Genomic DNA, 18,601 nt, shown 5'->3' with positions numbered 1-18,601 from the left:
CCCGGGGCTCCCGGGGCTCCCCGGGCTCCCGGCCGCTGTCCGCGGTGCTGCCCGGCCGCTGCTCCGCGCCGCCGCCGCCGCCGCTGCCGCCCGGCCCGGCCCGGCCCGGCGCGCTCCCCGCGCTCCCCGCGCTCCCCGCGCTCTCGGCGGCGGCGGCGGCGGGGGCGGGCCGGGCCCTCCCTGCGCCGGGAACGCGCTCCCGCCTCCCACCCGGCACAAAGTTTCGCGGCAGGAACTCGGGCGGCAACAGTGCGGAGCCGGTGGCACCGGAGCGCGGCCGCGCGGAGCCCCAGCGCCCCGGTACCCGGCGGGGGCCGGCGGCGACCGTGCCATGCGGGCCCCCCCCCCCACCGGCGGCGGCGGGGCGGGCGGGCAGCGGCGCCCCATGCGGCTGGGGCGGCCGGGCGGCGGCTGACACCATGTGCGCCCGGTGCCCGGGGCGAGGAGCGGGGAGCAGCCATGTCCCCCCCCGCCCAGCCGGGGGTGCCGGGCGGGCGCGGCTCTAAGGGGCCCCCGGCGCGGAAGCTCCTCTGCATGTGCAGCCTCTCCCTGTGCCTCACCTACCTGTGCTACAGCCTGATGGGGGGCACCGGCCCGGCCGCCCTGCGCTCCCCCGCCGCGCTGCCTGGCTCGGCGGCCCCCGCGGCCCCGCGCTCGCCCACCGCCTTCCCCGCCACGGTGGCCCCGCGCTCCGCCGGCAGCCCCGCGGGCAGCCCCGGCGCCCCGGGCCCCTCAGCCGCTCCGCCGCGGGCCTCCAACGGCAGCCGGGAAGGGGCGGCGGACACCTGGCTGCGGACGCAGCTGGCCCCCGGGGAGGTGATCACGGCGCAGAGCGGAGCCTTCGAGAGGGACCCGCAGGAGTCGAGCACCACGGACGAGGAGCTGAGCCGGGCCGGCAGCCCGGGCAGCCGCGGCGGCAGCAGCAGCACCACGCCGGACTACGGGGAGAAGCGGCTGCCGCAAGCCCTCATCATCGGGGTGAAGAAGGGGGGGACGCGGGCGCTGCTGGAGGCCATCCGGGCGCACCCCGACGTGCGGGCCGTGGGCACCGAGCCCCACTTCTTCGACAGGAACTACGAGAAGGGGCTGGAGTGGTACAGGTGAGGGCGGGGGGCTGCGGGCGCGATCCGCGGCCGGGGGCGGGAGGAACGCGTGTCCGTGCGGGGCGGGGGAAGCTCCGCGCGGTGCCGGGGGTCCCGGGTGCCCCCGGTGGGAGCCGGGGCGAGCTCCGGGACCCCGCGGGGCTGGGGCGGGCGGGTCGCCGGGGCCGCGCCTGGCAGCGGTGGCGATGGAAAACGCGCTGTTCTGGTGGGAAAGCAGGAAATCCCTGATTACATCCTCTCGGCTGCTCCGAGTGTGTGAGCATACCGTAGCAGTTCAGCTGCAGTTGGTGTAAAATACGCCTAAATAGGTTGGTAATTAATAATTACTGAAATAAACAAGATCGCAAGTTATTCCAGGTGCTGCTAGGGCTGAAGGATGCTGCCTTCATGGGAGCACAGGCTTTGCTTCACAAATAGGGTCTACTCTTTATTCAACAAGTTCCACGTTAGGAAGTTTTTTTCCATTGACAAGATCTAATTCTGTTTGTGAAGAAGTCTCTAAATACTGTTGAGTGGCGCTGGGTAGCATTTTAAAGGAATTTTATGCTAAAAGTCATGGTTATTAGAAAACACTGGACTGCAGTAAGGAAGTGCTAAATGTCTTGACAGGTTTAGGAAATCAGTGGATTGTGATGGCTCAGTGTTTTTCTCTCTCTTTAAAAATTTCGGAGCAGAATTCAGCACATCAGTAGAACTTAAAAACTCCCAGTAGCTCTGTAGTTCATTGTTCAAAGCAAACCATACTGGTTCTTGATAAAAAGGGGTCTGTGGCTGAGCTGGTGAAGTTCGTGTTGTATGGCAGCTTCTTAGTTGCTCTGCAAATGAAGCCAAAAATGAGAGGCTGCAGGCAAGTTACTGCCTGGATTATCTGGTCCCTTGTCATTAAAATAAAGTACATGGTCTGCATATCAGGGGTATTTAAAGGTGAGAAACTCCAGGCAGTCTTCTGTGGGGATTGTGGAAGGAAAGTCTTTGTAACGCTTGGTGTGGCATCCACTTGGCTCTGGTGAAATGCTGTGGGATTTTCTGGAGGGATTTCTTGAAAGTGGACATCAGCACTGAGAAAGTGAGGTTGTCCCTGAGAGTGTTTTTGGTTTGCTGCTCTGATGGGGGGAAGGACTAAAGGACTGGATATGGTTATTGTGTTTATAGATATAATTTCAGACACAGTATTTTATTGTATTGAATTTTCTTGGAGGAAAGGCTTAACCTTGAAAAATAAGTTTAGAAAACTGGCTAGAAGAGGATAGAAAGTGGCACATAAAAAAAGTTTGTTTTTGTTTAAAACAGGCAGAAGAAGATCAAGCACTGAATATGATGAGCAGTTGCTTTTTAGTCTTTAAAGTTGTGCTACTAGAAAAGGGCTAGTGAGTGGGTGTAGCTCCTCTCGTGGAGTAAGAGGCACGCACAGGTTTCCATTTGCAGAATGCAGTTTGGTATTTCCTATCCCTGCAGCAGCTCTCTGGGATGAGCTGCTCATTTCAAGCCCTGGAGCTCTGCTGCTGGGGCAGGAGAGGAGGGAGAACAGGTTGGGGCACCCGTGGTGTGTGAGGGTCTGGGCAGAGCAGGCTGTGGGATGGGTAAAGCATTGGCTGGTGCTCTGTGCCGTGTCAGCCCTGGCCCCCTGGCCTGCAGTTATCTTCACACCTGCCCAACACAAACAGGTGCTTCTTCCCCCCTCCTTCAAGAGCGTTCAGCCTTGCAGGGGCAGGACATTGCTGGTGCTCTGTGCCTCAGCAGCAGCCACAGCTTCTCTGGTGCTGCACTGGTGCCAGGCTGTCGTCATGAACTGGCCTTTAGTGCCATACAAGCACAAACCAAGAACAGAATGGGGAAAGCTCACCATCCATTCCAGCAGCTGCTTCTTCCTGACCTCTGAGATTACCTGATTGAGTGCACTAGGGAGGCTGACAGCCCATAGCTGTGTCCCAGGTAGAGTAATTACAGATTTTATTCCTGTCCACAGAAATGTCAATGTTTTTTTAGCAAAGAAGCAACTATTGAAGTCACCTCCTTATGGTGACTTCTTCATTACACACTGTGAGCTTTTAACACGGTCAGACTTTTTCTTACATAGTGAAAAGGGGAATGGCAGACCTTCAGGGTTCCTTGCTTAGTTGTTCAGTCGCCAGATTACCTCCCAGCCCCGAGGAGCTGGAGGAAAGGGAAACGCCTTCTCCACCTTGGTTTCTCCTGTAAAATGGAGCCGGCACCAGGGCATTGCCATTTCTTTGTGTGTACTCCATGCTGCATTACCTGTGTCTTTGCTGCCTTGAGATTGAGAAGCCCTAAACGCTCTGGATGTCTGGTCCAGGATCACTCTCAGTGGCCTGAGCTGCTGCAAGCACGGGCCAAGGGGTGCCAGCTCTGTGCTGCTGGGGACAGGGTGGCATGGCAGGATGGCAGTTCCACACTGCTTGCTCTGTTTATCCCTGGGAACCTGTAGGGAAAGCTGAAGGTTTGTATGCTGTCTCTGATCTCTTTAGCTCAGTTCATGTGGCAATTGCAAACACAGGTCTTTCCACACACAAACTGGTGCAAACTGGGCCAAGATTAGTTTTGGTTAGTATCTGTAATGCTGGCAGGGTTGTTTGTGTGGCTGCAGTTTATGATTCTATCCATCCTAATGCTGGGCTCTCTGAAGGACAAGGTCCATGGTACAGCTTTCCTTAAACAAGATCCAGTCTTCCTCTGCTGTTCCTTTGTAAGCCATTGTCTTTAACTTGCTCCTTCCCTCCCCAGGATGTGCCAGTTTCCTGCAGGAGCTGCTGCTGATTTTAGCCAGTGTCCAAGTGTCCCCCTGCTCTCTCATGTGCTCAGGCCCAGTGATCTCCACCTGTCCCCCACGGCCAGGCTGGACTGCAGGCATTTGCTCTCTCCAGTGTGATGCTCATGCCTCAGTGGGCACATCCCATGCCACGAGCTCTGCCCTGAGCTATCCTGCATTTGGAAAAGCACTAAAAGCCTTTCTCAGAGCACAGAAAGGATGGCAGAATGACAGAGAGGCCTCTGAGACCAGGGAATGGAGATTACATCCATAAATGCTCATTACAAGCACAGGCACAGCATTTGGGACATGTCTGATTTCCCTGCCTGGGCGTGTATCAAGGGCACACAATCGTGTAGGGATGTTGTGGATGTTGCAGACTGCCTGCAGTGTCCAACACCGGGACAGGTTTGTCTCCTTGTGCTGCTAGGGGCCTTGGCTCAGTCTCAGAGAGGAGAGAACCCGGGGAGGTGTGCAGGGGAGCCCTGCAGTCGGTGCAGTGCCAGTGGCTCTGTGTGACTGGGGAAGGAGGGGAGGTGATCCTGTCTGCAGGGTCAGTGGCCACACTGCCCTGCGCCTGTGGGTTTGCCTGTGCAGATCCAACACCTCGGGATGCTCAGATGCTGCTGGTGACTGCTCTGGGGGTTTCGGAAGAGAAACGCTGCAGGTGGCTGTGTGAGGGGAGTGGGAGCTCCAAGCCATGGTGGGGGGCTTTAGTTGTGTCTTTCTGCTGGTGCAAATGACCCACACAGGACACCTCATCACCTGGGCACCCTTGAGGTTTTCTGAGCTGAGTGGAACAGCCCAGTGCTCCCAGGCACCATCCCCAGCTGTCTGCAGGTTCAGCATGGCGAGTGGGTTAAGTTCTGTCACGTTACACTGTCAAGGCTATCTTGACATCCTACCTTTAGCAGAAAAACTGGGGATTTGTAACAATATTTTGAAAACAAACTTGTGGTTTTAACACGAATATGATTTCCATAACACAAAAAGGACACCTGATAGTGGTGAGTTGAAATTGAGTTTTAAGGTTTGCTGATTGGAAGAGTTGAATTCTGTGTGTACATGCACATTGCTTTACTCCTTGCTTCCTCCTCGGTGGAACCCTCATGGAGAGGCTGCAGCAATATCTGTGATTAGATCACATTCCCCTCTCTGCCCTGGTCTCCAGCGCTGAGTGCTTGGACGGGGTGCAGCTGTGTGCGTGGAGTGGCCCCACTGCAGGAGCAGTCACCGTGACAGGCAGTGGAGTGGCTTGCATGTCTAATGCTATTTGCACTGCTTGTCTGGGTTTTTTGGAGTGTTCTCCCGAGCAGTCAGGCCTGCGTGTTATTGGTGAGCTGCTGGCCTCATACAAATAATGAATAATGCCATGACAGGGAGCTCTTCCCTCAGTAATAAACACGTGCTCACGAGTGAGCGGCTCCGTGCAGCTGCTGGCCGTGGCTCTGGCTCTCCCAGCCCCGTCCCTGGGGATGCTGAGTTCCTCTGTATGGGGGAGGTGGCTGTTGTGTGTTGTTATTTCTGCCACGGGCTCTGCTCCCCCTGGGGCCATCTCACCTTCCTTCCTGTGCTGACCTGGTGGCTGGGGCAGTGGGGCCAGCCCTGCATGCCTGGGGATGATCCAGCCTTGGCTTTTGCTGCCGTGGCTGCTGGCAGGAATTGTGTCCAGGGATGTGTGCGGGGACCCTTCTTCAGGGTCCCCTAACAGCTGTTGGGCAGCAATAGCCTGGGGCCATTTCAGCCTCATCCCACACAGTGTCACCTCGCTGTGAGCTGTACCTTGCTGTGAGCTGTAATTGTGTTGCTGGCTAATGCCTGTGCTGTTCTGATCAGCTCAGGGCATTCAGGAAATCAAACCCTTTCCATCAGCACTGTGAGCCTGTGGGAACACCTACAATGGGGTGGGATGGACTGGGGTCTGCTGCTGCCCACAGGCACAGCTGCAGAGCCTGGGATGTAGGTGGGAATACCTACAATGGAAGGATGGACTGGGGTCTGCTGCTGCCCACAGGCACAGCTGCAGAGCCTGGGAACTGCTGTGTTTCTCTGCAAAAGGCCTTCCCAGAGTGTTGTACCCACTGCACTTCTGGTAACTTAGGGAAAGTGTATTGATTTTGTTTCTGGGCCCTGCTGTGAGTTGGCTTTTGCTGAAATGTAGTGACTCAGCTGCCTCTCTCCTCTGTGGATCCCGTGTATTGGACTTTGCTGACATTTGGGTCAGCTCTGGGCTGGGGACTGCGAGCAGGGGTCAGGCTTTGTGCTGGTTGGCTCCCATGTTTCCCCCATCCTGGGGACTGATGAGAGGCCATTCCAGCAGCAGGCATGGATTTTCTTCTGCATCCTGCAGCTACTGCAGTGAATCTGCTGTGTGAATCTGCTGTGTGCTCAGGGTCTCCTGGCTCTGCCCCTGCCTTGTGTGCTGTGCCAGGGGAACCCACCCTGCACCCTTCCTGGGCAGCAGTTGTCTCCCTCCTTTCTGCTCTGTTTTAGCTCAAGGAATGGGATGAAGGAATGAATTGTGTCTATTTGCAGTGTTTTATCACCTGATGGTGGTTATCCACATGCTGCTCAGTTGTAGCCATGGGAATGGCAGCTGCTCTCAGCACCTGCAGCCCCTGTGTGCTGCTCTGGCTCTTCCTGCAAAGAGAGTGAGAGAAGTGCCAGTGCCAACACTGTCAGGGGGGCTCTGGAGCACCCGCTCTGCAGGGCTTGTCACTACTTCTGCCTCCATGTGGAAGGCATTTGTGGTGGACTGTGAGCACAGGGTGCTGAGAGAAAGGTGGAGCGAGGGGGGGAGGCACAGGGCGCTCTCTGTGCCCCTTGGCAGCCCCCAGGCCCGGCCCCTCTGCCTTGGCAGGGAGGTGTCCGGCCCTGTTCCCTCAGATGGATGGGGTGGGTGACCAGGGTGACGTCCCAGCAAGCCCAGCTGGGCCTCTGCCCTGCTCCCTCTCTCTCCCAGGGTGTGTGAGGAGCCGGGAGCAGGGGCAGCCACAGCTCTCCTGGCAGGGCTATGGACACAGGGCTCAGCACACCAGCCACACATGCTCCGAGGGATGCCTCTTCCAAAGACTGTGGGAACATCCCTTGGAGCGTGCAGGAAACCAGCGCACGTCACCAGCCCTGAAATCACTGAAGTGTTGCACTGTAGTCTCAAGAACATCCTTTCTCTAGGATTTTGCTCAATTACCCACTTTGTAAACAGGCTGGTGCTTTGGTGCTAATGGTTTAAGTGTTGTCTGGGATGTCAAAATCTGTGAGCTTCGCTCTCTCTGTGAGTGCACTACTGCTCGTGCATGTAGAGCTCCAGAAAACTCAAAAACAGGCCTGGGGAAAAGCAGCCCCTTGGAGAAGCAAAAGGGGAAGTGTTGGGTGGTCGTGTTCTCTGGTTTAAATGATGAACCTGACCCCTGCCTGCTCCCTGGCTAGCAAGGCTCACTCTGCTCTGCGCCAAGCCCGGACTGGCAGAGAGGGAACAACAACTTCTCAAAGAACTTTATAGGCAAAGGCTTTAGATTTTCAAAGTCAAAATTCCAACACAAATTTGTGACACCTTGTATTGACGAAGGTCAGAGTCTTTTTCTTTTCATGGGTTTCTTTTACCTCTTCTTTTCATGGGGACTCCTTTTCTCTGAGTCATTATTTCATGCAGTTCAGCAGAAATTTTATTGCTTTGGGGGCTGGGCTGGTTCATGTGGGACATTTCTCACTGCTCAGACTGTGATACACAGAGGTAATTTCTTTCAAATGATTTTTGCTTGAAGGGTTTCAATGAATTGTGAAGGGTGTGAGGCTATGAGCATGAATGAATGGCTGAAACATTTGTATGGAGTCCAGGTGAGGAACCTCCATGATCAAACTTTCCAGAGCACCCAGTGTGGATACTGTAATTTCACTGCTGTGTGCATGTGAGCAGGAGCTCATTTTAGGCTTTTAATCCCCTCTTAAATGAGTATTATTTAGGGTTGTATGAGGTTTAAATTGGTTTCCCCTATATTTGAAGAAGTTTAAAGGAACCCCAGAATTACAAGAGTCTGTTCAATCACAGTGAGAAATTCCTGTTTAGATCAAGGTATCAGTCAGGGGCATGGGGGAGCGGCTGGGCAGGACTGGGCCCTGACCCTGCCAAGGGCAGCTCCTCTCCCTGGCACGGCCAAGCTGCTGCCCAGACTCTGCTCCATGATGGCGCACGGGCACTGCTCCCCCATTTGTTATTTAGGTAGCTGCAGTTTCCAAGCTGAAGGAGAATCTTGAAAGCTGACTGTAGAAGGCTGGGGAAAAATTCATATTTATGAAAAAAGAGAAGAAAAAAGCCAAAAACAGCTCTCAGAAAAACCCTCCAACCTTTTTTTCCAAAGTTTCCCATTTCCCTCCCCAGTGTTAAAACACCAATTTAGTAAATGTTGCAAGGCACAGTATTTCCCCCCTTGTCATATTATACATCCAGGCATCAAGGATGGATCATAAACTTGCTCTTTATGGCTTTAACATTTCAATTGCTAGTCACATTTTATGTAAATTAAGGTATTTACCTTGACAAGCTCTCCTGTGAAGTACGGTACTTCTTTACAGAATATATTTGGCAATATAAACAGGCCAAATGCTGGGGGTGGATGCAAAATTCACAATTGATTTTTACAGCTAAGTAGGATCCTCCCAAAATATACTGGAGTTGTCTGCTCCAATCTTGTCAGTTCCTGGAGAAACTGAGGCAGGGGGACCTGGGGGAAGAGGAAATAGCAAAGGGACATCAGTTATAGCCACCGACCTACTAAACAGAACTAGCTCTGGATAAAAATAACTCCATCTGCCAGACTTTATTTTGTATTACAGAGATTGCTATAACACATTTCAAGCCAAAATCTGATTTCCATTCCCTTCAGAGCCAGGCTGGACTGGACTTGGCCCCCTCCTTTATTAGCAGTAATTATTTTGGATCCGAGCAGAGCAGCACTGCTGTGATAGCCCAGATCTGCAGTTCTCCTTTGTTTTGAGTGTATTTCCTTTCATCTTGCATTGAGATGTGGACACTAATATATTTAGTATTAGTGCTCATCCACATCTGCAAATAACTTTATTTCAGCCCCAGCTCTGCCCTCTCTGTATTTGCTCTTGATGGACACTCGTATAATTAAGCTGAGCCGTGAGCACCTCATGGGAGGCCAACGTCAGCATCAGGCCTGGGTGTGAAACCATGGCTGGACTGCACAGCCCCAGCAGGAGTGAGCAAACCCACCCAGCCTGAGTGAAGCCAGCATGGGGCCGTGCCCCAGCCCCTTTGAGGCTGCTCCAGGTGCCTCTGTGCCCCGGGAGGCTCAGCTGCTGCCCACCCCTGCGCCCCAGACATGTGGGAAGGGGTCACCTCCAACCCAGCCCTGGGTGGAAGGTGCTGCCTCACCTGTGCAGGTGACAAACTGTCAATTACTCAGCCCTGGTCCTGCTTGTTCAACAACAAACTGAGCGTTTTCCATCCCAAGTGCTGACTCAAGAAATGCTGGTGGCAGACCTATGGATCCTAAAGTCGTTGCTACTGGAGGTCTTTAACTGGCTGTTGGTTCATCCCTCCTTGTCTGTTCCCCAGGGAGTGCCAGCATCGATCCCACAGTGCCCCTCCCCTGCACCGTCAGCACTCACAACCTTCAAGCTCATTTTAGGGCTCTTTATTTGTACCCTTTTAATTCCTGAATTACCAGTCACCACCTCTGCTTCATGCTCTGTGGCACTGGAGCTTGCGGAGCCAGAGGGTGCACTGAGGAGCACTGGTACATCAGGAAAGGGCTCTGGGTACCCCAGCAAAGGGCTCTGCCTCCTCTGCATGAGCTGTTCACCCTGCACAGAAAGGCAAATCCACAGTCTGCATGATCTGGAGGGGCTCTGGGGCACCAGGCCGTGTGGTGGGGATGGTGATTTCACAGCGTCAGGGAGGTGTTGCAGCCATGGGTGCTGCTGGTGCTGAGCTGTGCCGCAGAAAAGAGGATGTTACATCTGCCAGGGGCCTGGCCACAAAGGGATGGCACTCAGCAGTGTCCCTGCTCTTGGTCCTTGTTAATGGCTCCCCCAGAGAAATGGGAATCTGGCCGAACGAGCACAATCCAGGGCACCCAGGCACCTGCTTCAGTCGCTGTGGTAACCGTGTGTGTGACCTCCCGGGAGCTGGGGCTGCAGGGCAAGCCCAAGGGGCTGGTGCTGTGTGGAGGGCAGAGACCCCACGGCTGCACAGCCCCTGGGATGGGGCAGGGGGGCAGAGACCCCACGGCTGCACAGCCCCTGGGATGGGGCAGGAGGGCAGAGACCCCATGGCTGCACAGCCCCTGGGATGGGGCAGGAGGGCAGAGACCCCACGGCTGCACAGCCCCTGGGATGGGGCAGGAGGGCAGAGACCCCACGGCTGCACAGCCCCTGGGATGGGGCAGGAGGGCAGAGACCCCATGGCTGCACAGCCCCTGGGATGGGGCAGGAGGGCAGAGACCCCACGGCTGCACAGCCCCTGGGATGGGGCAGGGGGGCAGAGACCCCATGGCTGCACAGCCCCTGGGATGGGGCAGGGGGGCAGAGACCCCATGGCTGCACAGCCCCTGGGATGGGGCAGCTGTTGTTTGGCTGCTCATCCTGTGCTGCCCGTGTGGGGAAGAGGCTGCAGCAGCTCTGTTGCTGGGTCTGCTGCACACGCTGGGATCTGGAATGATAAGGGCTCCTTACTCAGCTCAAAATCATCTAGACCCTCCCCAAAAAATCGAAACACTGGAAAAATGCCTGAGGCAACAACTTCATTGGTAAACTAAAGCATCTTGCTGAGAATTTCATAGACCCAGCAAATCATAATGCAATTTCCTATGCAAAAAGGGCTTATCTCTATCTAAATATTATTCTGCACTGTTACTCATTGTAGGGAAGTTATTGCTCTCCTAGGTTAACTGATTGAACTTTGGAAATAGAGCTGCAAGCTTATTGTACAGACGGGAGCTTGACTTTTATTGCTCCTAAATTGTAGTGATACTATTAGATGTGAGTAAAACATACACTCCATTAGAAAATATTTAAGTTTGGTACCACTTTAAAATTAAAAAAGATTAAAAGAAGCATTTCTGCAGTCTAGCCCACCATGAAATTGGAGTCTATTTGGTATGTGAAATGTGTGATACAAATAGCCTAACAATTAATGACAAAGGAAGAGCTGGGATGGATTTATGGCTTAAAGTACCCTGGATTTCACAAGGCTGGAGTGGCAGCAAGGGAAATGTGTTATTAGATCATTACAGGCTTTTCTGCTAGAGCCACTGCTGCTAAAGTTACGGCAAGGTGTTTTATTATTACTCTGTTCCCACATAATACTCTGGAGCACTCTTGTCTCGGGATATGGTTGTCTCAGTGGGAGGCAATCCATGTCTCTGCTGCAGATGGGTTCCTTTGGAAAACCTTATCAGGAACTCCTCAGCCATTTGTTTGCAGTAGGCAGTGGTGAAGTGCTTTCATGGCCAGGCTGTGTAAGGAGCTTGCTGATTAGTGTGCACGTTCAGAGCTGCTGGCTGTCAGGGGTAATGGGTCTGGGGGCTCCGGCTGCTGAGGGCCCCATGGCCCTGTGGTGGGTCTGTCCCTGCTGCCCAGTTCAGGGTCCTTCCCCGGTGCTCTGCACGGCTTTGCCCAGTGCAGCTCCCCCGTGACCCCGATTCACTTTTTCCAATGCTTGGGGTGTGTTGCAAGCTCTTTGCTGTGCCCAAAGGGTAAGGATTTGGGATGCTGGTGTAGGGACGAAGGGAGGGCTTTGCAGAGAGGTGGATTTCACTGGTGCCTCTGTCTTCAGTGAGCCTGGGGAGAGCTGAGCCCCCAGTTACCCCAAGGCTGGGGGGACACCCTCATCCTGCAGCGCTGCTGCTGCTGCTGTTGGGGAGGGTCTCAGCTGCACCCTTCCCCTCCCACATGTGGCTGTTGGTGTCCAGGAGGGACCCAGGCACTGCATGTCCCCACCAGCACACCCAGCAGCCGTGTTGTGCCTTGGGCTCTCTCTCGGGGTGGGAAAATAGACTGAGGTAGGACTGGTGTTTTGGGTGCCTTCTGGGTGCAGATCCAGGGCTGTGGTGCCAGATGAACATTGTATGGCCCTTGGGAGTATAAACTGCGCTTCTAATCCAGCTTTCTCACCTTGCACTTTGTATGAGAGTCATTTTGTACAGGTGCCTCTGTGCTGGAGCATGCAGTGCAGGTTACGTATCTCCTTCTTCATTAATGGGATTTATATCCTTGGTGCTCCTCACTGGATGACTTAGTATTGTAATGAAGAACATGAGTGCTGCCTTAATTAAAATGTAACCCCCATATTAATATATATGTTGCTGCTGAAAATTGAAATTCACTGAAAACTGAGTTTAAAAGCTTGTGGCAGGTGTAACTGGTGGCACTGAAAGGGGAGGTGATTTGGGGGGCCCCAGCTCGGCAGCCCAGCCAGGCAGTGCCGTGCTCAGCCATGGCAGGGCTGGGGTCAGAGCTGCCTCCACAGCCCCCAGAGCAGGCAGGCAGGTGCCTGCCCCACTGCCTGGCACTGGGGACACCACAACTGTCCCAGGGCTGTGCGCTGCCGCCTGCCCCGCGCCCGGCGTGAGTGGGAGCCTGTGCCAGTCCTGGTGCTCTCTCCCAGGATGTTCTCTTTTACCAGGGAGGTGCAGAGCAGCTTAATGAACCAGAGAATTTGTTCCATAATATAACTTAAAAAAATCTTGTGAATGCAAACATTCCAAGCCTGTCTCCGAGCTGTGCATGCATTGCCATTGGCATATGATCAGTTATGAAGATATTTTGCATTCAAGGGTTTGCGGTTTCTAGGTCCATGAATATTCAGGCTCCAGCTCGCCCTTTTTGTCTGTGTTCCACACCTACCCTTTCCATTCCTTTGCGCCTTTTTTTTTTCCAGTGGATTCAATTAGTTCTATTTGCTGCTTTAGCAATAAAACAATTCCCTCTGTGGCATTAAAATGAGTTTCTTTCATTATTTCATTTGGCTTCTTGTTATATGTGGAAGGAAGGTAGGGAGCTGTGCTCTGTGCCCCAGCTCACAGGGGCTGCCAAGCCCTGGAGGACATAAGATGTACTTGGGGCAGCATTAGGAATTAATGAAGGGCACTGCTGGTGCAGAGCCGCCGGAGCTGCACTGACAGAGCCACATTCAGAGCCACCAGGAAAATCTGACCTGTCCCAGAGACCTTCGGTAGGACTTTGGCACCCGAGTCACTGCAGTCTTCAGAGTGCTGTGCTCCTGATCATGCTTGGGTTGCTGGGTCTGGTCGGTTCTCATATGGCCTTTGCAGTACCTGTTGGTAATGAAACACAGGGACCTCAGCTCCTCTTTGGCTTAGATGAGGCACAAGTCAATGTGAGCTGACACACCAGTGGAACCAGCAGGGAGGTTTGTGGAAGCAGTGCGGGTGGTGCCTGGCAGCAGGGGCTGAAGCTGGTCAAGGGTCCGGTCCCATTTCCTCCCTAAGGAGAGCCGAGTGCAGTGTGAGGAAAGCACAGGGGCACTGTGAGAGCCAGGACAGCAGGGGATGGAGTGGGCAGTGTGTACAAAGAATCACACCTGGTGCCAGAACACTCTGGTCTGGCTACTCTTGGAGTGCCCTTTCAGGGGGCTGCAGTGGCATTGGGAGTGTGCGGTGCGGACAGACCATAAATCATTCGTTTCGCACTGTGCTAAACACAAATCCTATTAGTGCACTGAGGAGCATCTGAGTAGAGAAAAGAAAAAGGCAAGATAGAAAGAGGAAACGAGATTTAAATCTAATTGTTTTTCTGCCTGTGTTTCACCACTGTTTGTATGGGGCATGATGAAATGCGGCAGAGGGGAGCCACACAGGTGGGAGTGGGATCCAGCGCTGTTCCTGCTCTGCTGCCCGGGACAGCTGACGCAGGTGCTGAAGGTCAATGAGAGGAGATGTGGCTTTGTGTATTCAAAATTATTTTTTTAATTACTTTTCCTCCTCTTTCTGTGACTGAGGAGGGTTAAAGCAGTTGTGCTGATTCCAGTTGCTTTTTCATTCTGAAGTTAAATCTAGAACCAAATGAGAATTTCCAGGCTGGCAGAGGCGCTGCAGACCCTGGGGTCTGACAAACACCCACATTTCTGGAAAAAGAGGTTTGTGCCTTTCCTTTCCCCACAGAAAGGCTCACGCCCTTCTGGAGAGCGAGTGGCCACTGGTGCTGGCTGCCTCCAGATGGAACTGCAGATTCAGGCAGGATGGGTGGCTGCCAGTGCGACGGGTCAGTGACAGCAGATTTCAGAGGGGCAAAGTAAAGGAGCTGAACAAGGAAAGGTGTCTATTAGGGATGGAAAGCCATTTTAAAAGGAAGCAAAATTAGAGCATGCAGTAGGGTAAGTAGGACTGCAAAGTTCTGTAATTAATCACACTGTTGGAACTTTTAAAGGAAATAAATGTGATAAAAGGATTTGTCCAAATAGATTACAGGCAAATTAGGAAAAAAAAAAAAAGGGTGGGGTCATCATGGCCATGGAAATTGTGCTCTTCAGAAATCTTCAATCATCCTCACAATCAATTCTGCATTTCTTTAACAGCACGGTCTTGGATTAACTGCTGCCTGCATCCAGACATTAAATGAAATATCGAGTATTTGTCTCTCAACAATACACTTGGAAATTGTTTATTTCCCTACTTGTCCTTTGCAATGTATTTCAGTCCTGTGACCCAAGCTGAAATCCAACCTGCCCGAGGTGCCCAGCACTTGGTCCTGCTGGCTCCCGCCCCAAGGATCTGCAGCATGGGAGGGTTTTCTCATAAACCACTTGTTTGTTTGTGCAGACGATTACACCGGCTTTGCTATACAACAGTGTGTTTCTCTGCAGCAAACAATCTGCTTTATGGGTTTTCCTAGGAAAATATCAGCTCGCTATGCTCACTAATATGATTCAATTGTGCTGTGTTATCTGACCTTTAAGGAACTTGCAATCTATAATGACATGGTTCTACAGCAGAGCCACTAGTAAAAGCCCTGGCTCCTGGGGAATTCCGGCTGCAAATAAGTGAGGCCCGGCTACAGAAGCAGTAACGAGGCACTTTAACCCCTTGGCTGCTGGCCTGCGGGGGCGGGTCGCCATCCCCCTGGCGAGGCGCTGCAGGGATGTGTGTGTGGGCAGCTGGAGGGGGAGCGCGGCTCTGTCTGGGTCTGCTCCCATCCAGGAGCACCCGGAGCTGGCGCCTCTCGCCCCGTCCCCAGAGGGCACGGTGGGAAACGGGACAGGGAGGGGACCCGCTGTGTGCCAGCAGAGCCGCGGTGTTGGCTGTGCTGAGTGGGCAGGAGAGGCTCCCCCGCGCCCCGTTCCTGGCTGGGCAGGAGAGGCTCCCCCACACCCCCTTCCCGTGCTCAGCCCTGGGTAGGGGCTGTGCCCACCATGGGCTGTGTCTGCCATGGGCTGTGCTTGCCACGGGCTGTGTCTGCTACAGGCTGTGCCCACCACGGGCTGTGTCTGCCATGGGCTGTGCCCGCCTTGGGCTGTGCCTGCCATGGGCTGTGCCCGCCACGGGCTGTGCCCGCCATGGGCTGTGCCCGCCATGGGCTGTGCCTGCTACAGGCTGTGCCCGCCATAGGCTGTGCCTGCCATGGGCTGTGCCCGCCATGGGCTGTGCCTGCCACGGGCTGTGTCTGCCATGGGCTGTGTCTGCCATGGGCTGTGCCCGCCACGGGCTGTGCCCGCCATGGGCTGTGCCTGCCATGGGCTGTGCCTGCCACGGGCTGTGCCCGCCATGGGCTGTGCCTGCCATGGGCTGTGCCTGCCACGGGCTGTGCCCGCCATGGGCTGTGCCTGCCACGGGCTGTGTCTGCTACAGGCTGTGCCCATCATGGGCTGTGCCTGCCATGGGCTGTGCCCGCCATGGGCTGTGCCCGCCATGGGCTGTGCCTGCCATGGGCTGTGCCCGCCATGGGCTGTGCCCATCATGGGCTGTGCCTGCCATGGGCTGTGCCCGCCATGGGCTGTGCCCATCATGGGCTGTGCCTGCTACAGGTTGTGCCTGCTACAGGCTGTGCCCGCTGCCTTGGTGCACGGTGCCATGGAAATGATTAATGCTGCTGTCATTGCCACCCACCCACCACTCCCGTCTGTCCACTGCGGGCACCCTGCCACTTGTGGGGGCACCAGCAAGCTCCGCTGCAGATGGGGACCCCACGTGTGTCCCCTTGTCCTCCTGGTGGCATGGGGGGTCACGTCACTGCCAGCGCTGGCTGTGTGCTGCTGCTGGAGAGTGTGGGACTGTCCTGATCTGGCATAACGTGGCCTCTGGCCCCCATGCTCCCTTCTGGCCTGCCAGGGTCCCAGGGCAACGTGACACTGCAACCCATTGGCCTCATGGCACAGTGGAAGTTCAGGAGGCAAACTGTTATGTGCCTACATCATCCTTTAGCTCTGGCTGTTCTTTTCCCTCTTGGAATTTTTCTGCATGGTGCTATGGGGAGGTCTGTAGGTCTTGGTCTCAACCAAGACTGGAGTGACCCCCAGATCGTAGATCAAACAGCCTGGTCTTCTCAGGAAGGGCAATGTCAGCCACCAGCTCCTGCTGCTGGTCCCTTCCCTGCACCTCTCAGGCTGGAGCAGGACATGGTGCTGTTGAGGAGGCCTTGGGAAGCCTCAGGGTGTCTGTCCACTGTGCTCTGGCTGTATTTTCAGCCCACTAATCAGTGTCTGATCCCTCTGATTGCTTCTGTCTGACCTCCCTCCACGGCTGGAATGCTTTACCTAAGAGGCATTTCAGGGATTTTATTCAGCGGAGTGAAAGATGGGGGATAGTTGGGAATCTGTCAGACCCAGGAAACTGGCAAGAGATAGGGAACTTGAGCACAGAAACAAACACTCTGGAGATTCACAGAAAGATTTGGGTTGGAAAGGACGTTGAAGATCATCCTGTTCCAACCCTCCTTCCGCCCAGGTGCGGGGTGGTGTGGCTGGAGCACTTGCTGGCAAAGACTGAGACCAAAAGACTTTGAAGGATCGGTTTATCAGAAACTAAGGACAGCCTGTGCCAAATTCTAGGTGCTGGGTTTTAAGAAAGTTTCCTCAGTCTGCTGCACCAGCTTTTGGCAGAAATCTTTGTGAAACGACTTTTCCACTGAGGAACAGGAGATCAGAGAACTGTTCCCTTTAACACTTGAGTGTGCATGAACTTGCAGGGATATTGTTTGAAGCTCTGCTACCCTTGTTAAAGGTCACTTTTTGATCCCATCAAATACCCTCTTTACCTGGAGATAAGATTTAAAAATGGAAGACGAAAGAGAAAGGGCTTAAGGAAGAAGGAGAAGCGGGGAGCTGGCTGAGCAGCCCGCGCCTGGCTGGCAGCGGGGGGGAGATTAAAGCGGGCGCTGGCACAGCCGGGAAAGGGCTCTGCAGGGTGGGATGGAGGGAAGCAGAGGGGCTGGGGCATCTCCAGGGCTGTGGGGCAGCCCTTGGCATGTCTGGAGCCAGGAGAACTGCCCAGCCCGTGCTGCTGGTGCTCCCTTGCCCTGCCAGAGCCTGCTGCTGCCACCGCCACAGCGCAGAGAAAGGAAACCGCGCTGGGCCAAGGTCGTGGCTGAGGTCAATAAATTATACATGACAATTAATCTTAGAAACCTGTGATTCGGGGGAGAAAGGCGAGGACACTGCGGATCCTGAGCCGGGCTGGCAGGCGGATGCCTTGGCTCCATGTCAGCCCGGGGAAGTCAGTGAAAAACAAGTCTGTGCTGGGATGCTGGGAGCCGGTGTGAGTCACTCAGCACGGCTGGCACACTCTGGGTGCCCTTCCCGGCTGGCAGGGGCTGCTGGCTCTCACCCCTGCCTCGGGGCTGCTCCCACGTCCCCGTGGAGTGGCTGGGCTGTGGTCCCAGGGTGTTTCCTGTGGGAGCTACTCAGCCGTCACGCAGACCATGAGCCCTCCATGCTGGGGTTCAGCGATTGTTTGCGTGGCACAATCAATTCCCATTTGAGATATTTTAGAATGTATAACTGTCTCCTTGAGACTACAGCATTCAGCAGGTGGTAACACTCAAAGCGTTTTTTTTTAATCTGTAGTAAGGATTTACAAAGGAAACCTTGACTTTTAGATTGATTTTTAAATAAGCATATATTTAGCTGTTAGTGCTTGAAGTACATATTGGATTATATTCTTCTGCAAACAGAATATTCTAATTGATCTCGCTAATAAATAATGAAAGCCAGCCCTGCTACATATAATTCAAGGTTACAATGCATTTTGTATCAGCAGCACTGGGGAGTTTTTTAATGCTTAAAAGATTATTTCTTTTGAATAAGGAAAAAAATGGGGGTGTGTGTGAGACTAAATGCTGTGTTTTTCTATAGAATTTCCTTTTGTTGTTTTCTAAACTGTAGTTAGCAAGTGTCACTGCTTGAGACCCTCCTATACATATAAAGCTAAACCTAAAAGCCTATCCCTCTCCCCAGTGGCTGCCCTCAGGAGGGGCAGCAGCCAGGGATGTGCAGCTCAGCCCTGGCTGCCTGCAGCTGGCCCTGTGGCTGCCTGGTGGGTGAGGTGAGGGCAGGAACCCCCTCCCACGCCGTGTCGTGGTACAGGAGACGATGGCACATCCACAGGAAGCCCTGGGAGGAGCATGGTGCTGGCCCTGGCACCTGGGAGCAGCTGGAGATGGGTGTTGATGTTCAGCCTGGCATTGATAAGCTCCTGGCTGGGGTGAGAGCAGCTTCGGGAGCTGCTGGGGTCACCCCGGGCGCACAGGGCTG

General features: G+C 54.3%; 1 protein-coding gene across 1 annotated transcript in view; it reads left to right on the top strand.

Moving 5' to 3' along the window:
• The first annotated feature begins 211 nt into the window (after positions 1–211).
• The window catches only part of HS3ST4 (heparan sulfate-glucosamine 3-sulfotransferase 4), a 57,242-nt gene continuing 38,852 nt past the window's right edge, over positions 212–18,601 (top strand). The window contains exon 1 of the mRNA XM_071444737.1: positions 212–1,100. Within this exon, the coding sequence (XP_071300838.1) occupies positions 460–1,100 (641 nt within the window). The 5' untranslated portion in view covers positions 212–459. The remainder of the gene's footprint in view (positions 1,101–18,601) is intronic.

Source organism: Agelaius tricolor, unplaced genomic scaffold (assembly GCF_023055355.1).
Source record: "Agelaius tricolor isolate 1412-34295 unplaced genomic scaffold, bAgeTri1.0.p SCAF_19, whole genome shotgun sequence".
Classification (NCBI taxonomy): Eukaryota; Metazoa; Chordata; class Aves; order Passeriformes; family Icteridae; genus Agelaius; species Agelaius tricolor.
Note: the sequence above shows the minus strand (reverse complement) of the source record. Positions and strands in the feature narration are given on the sequence as shown.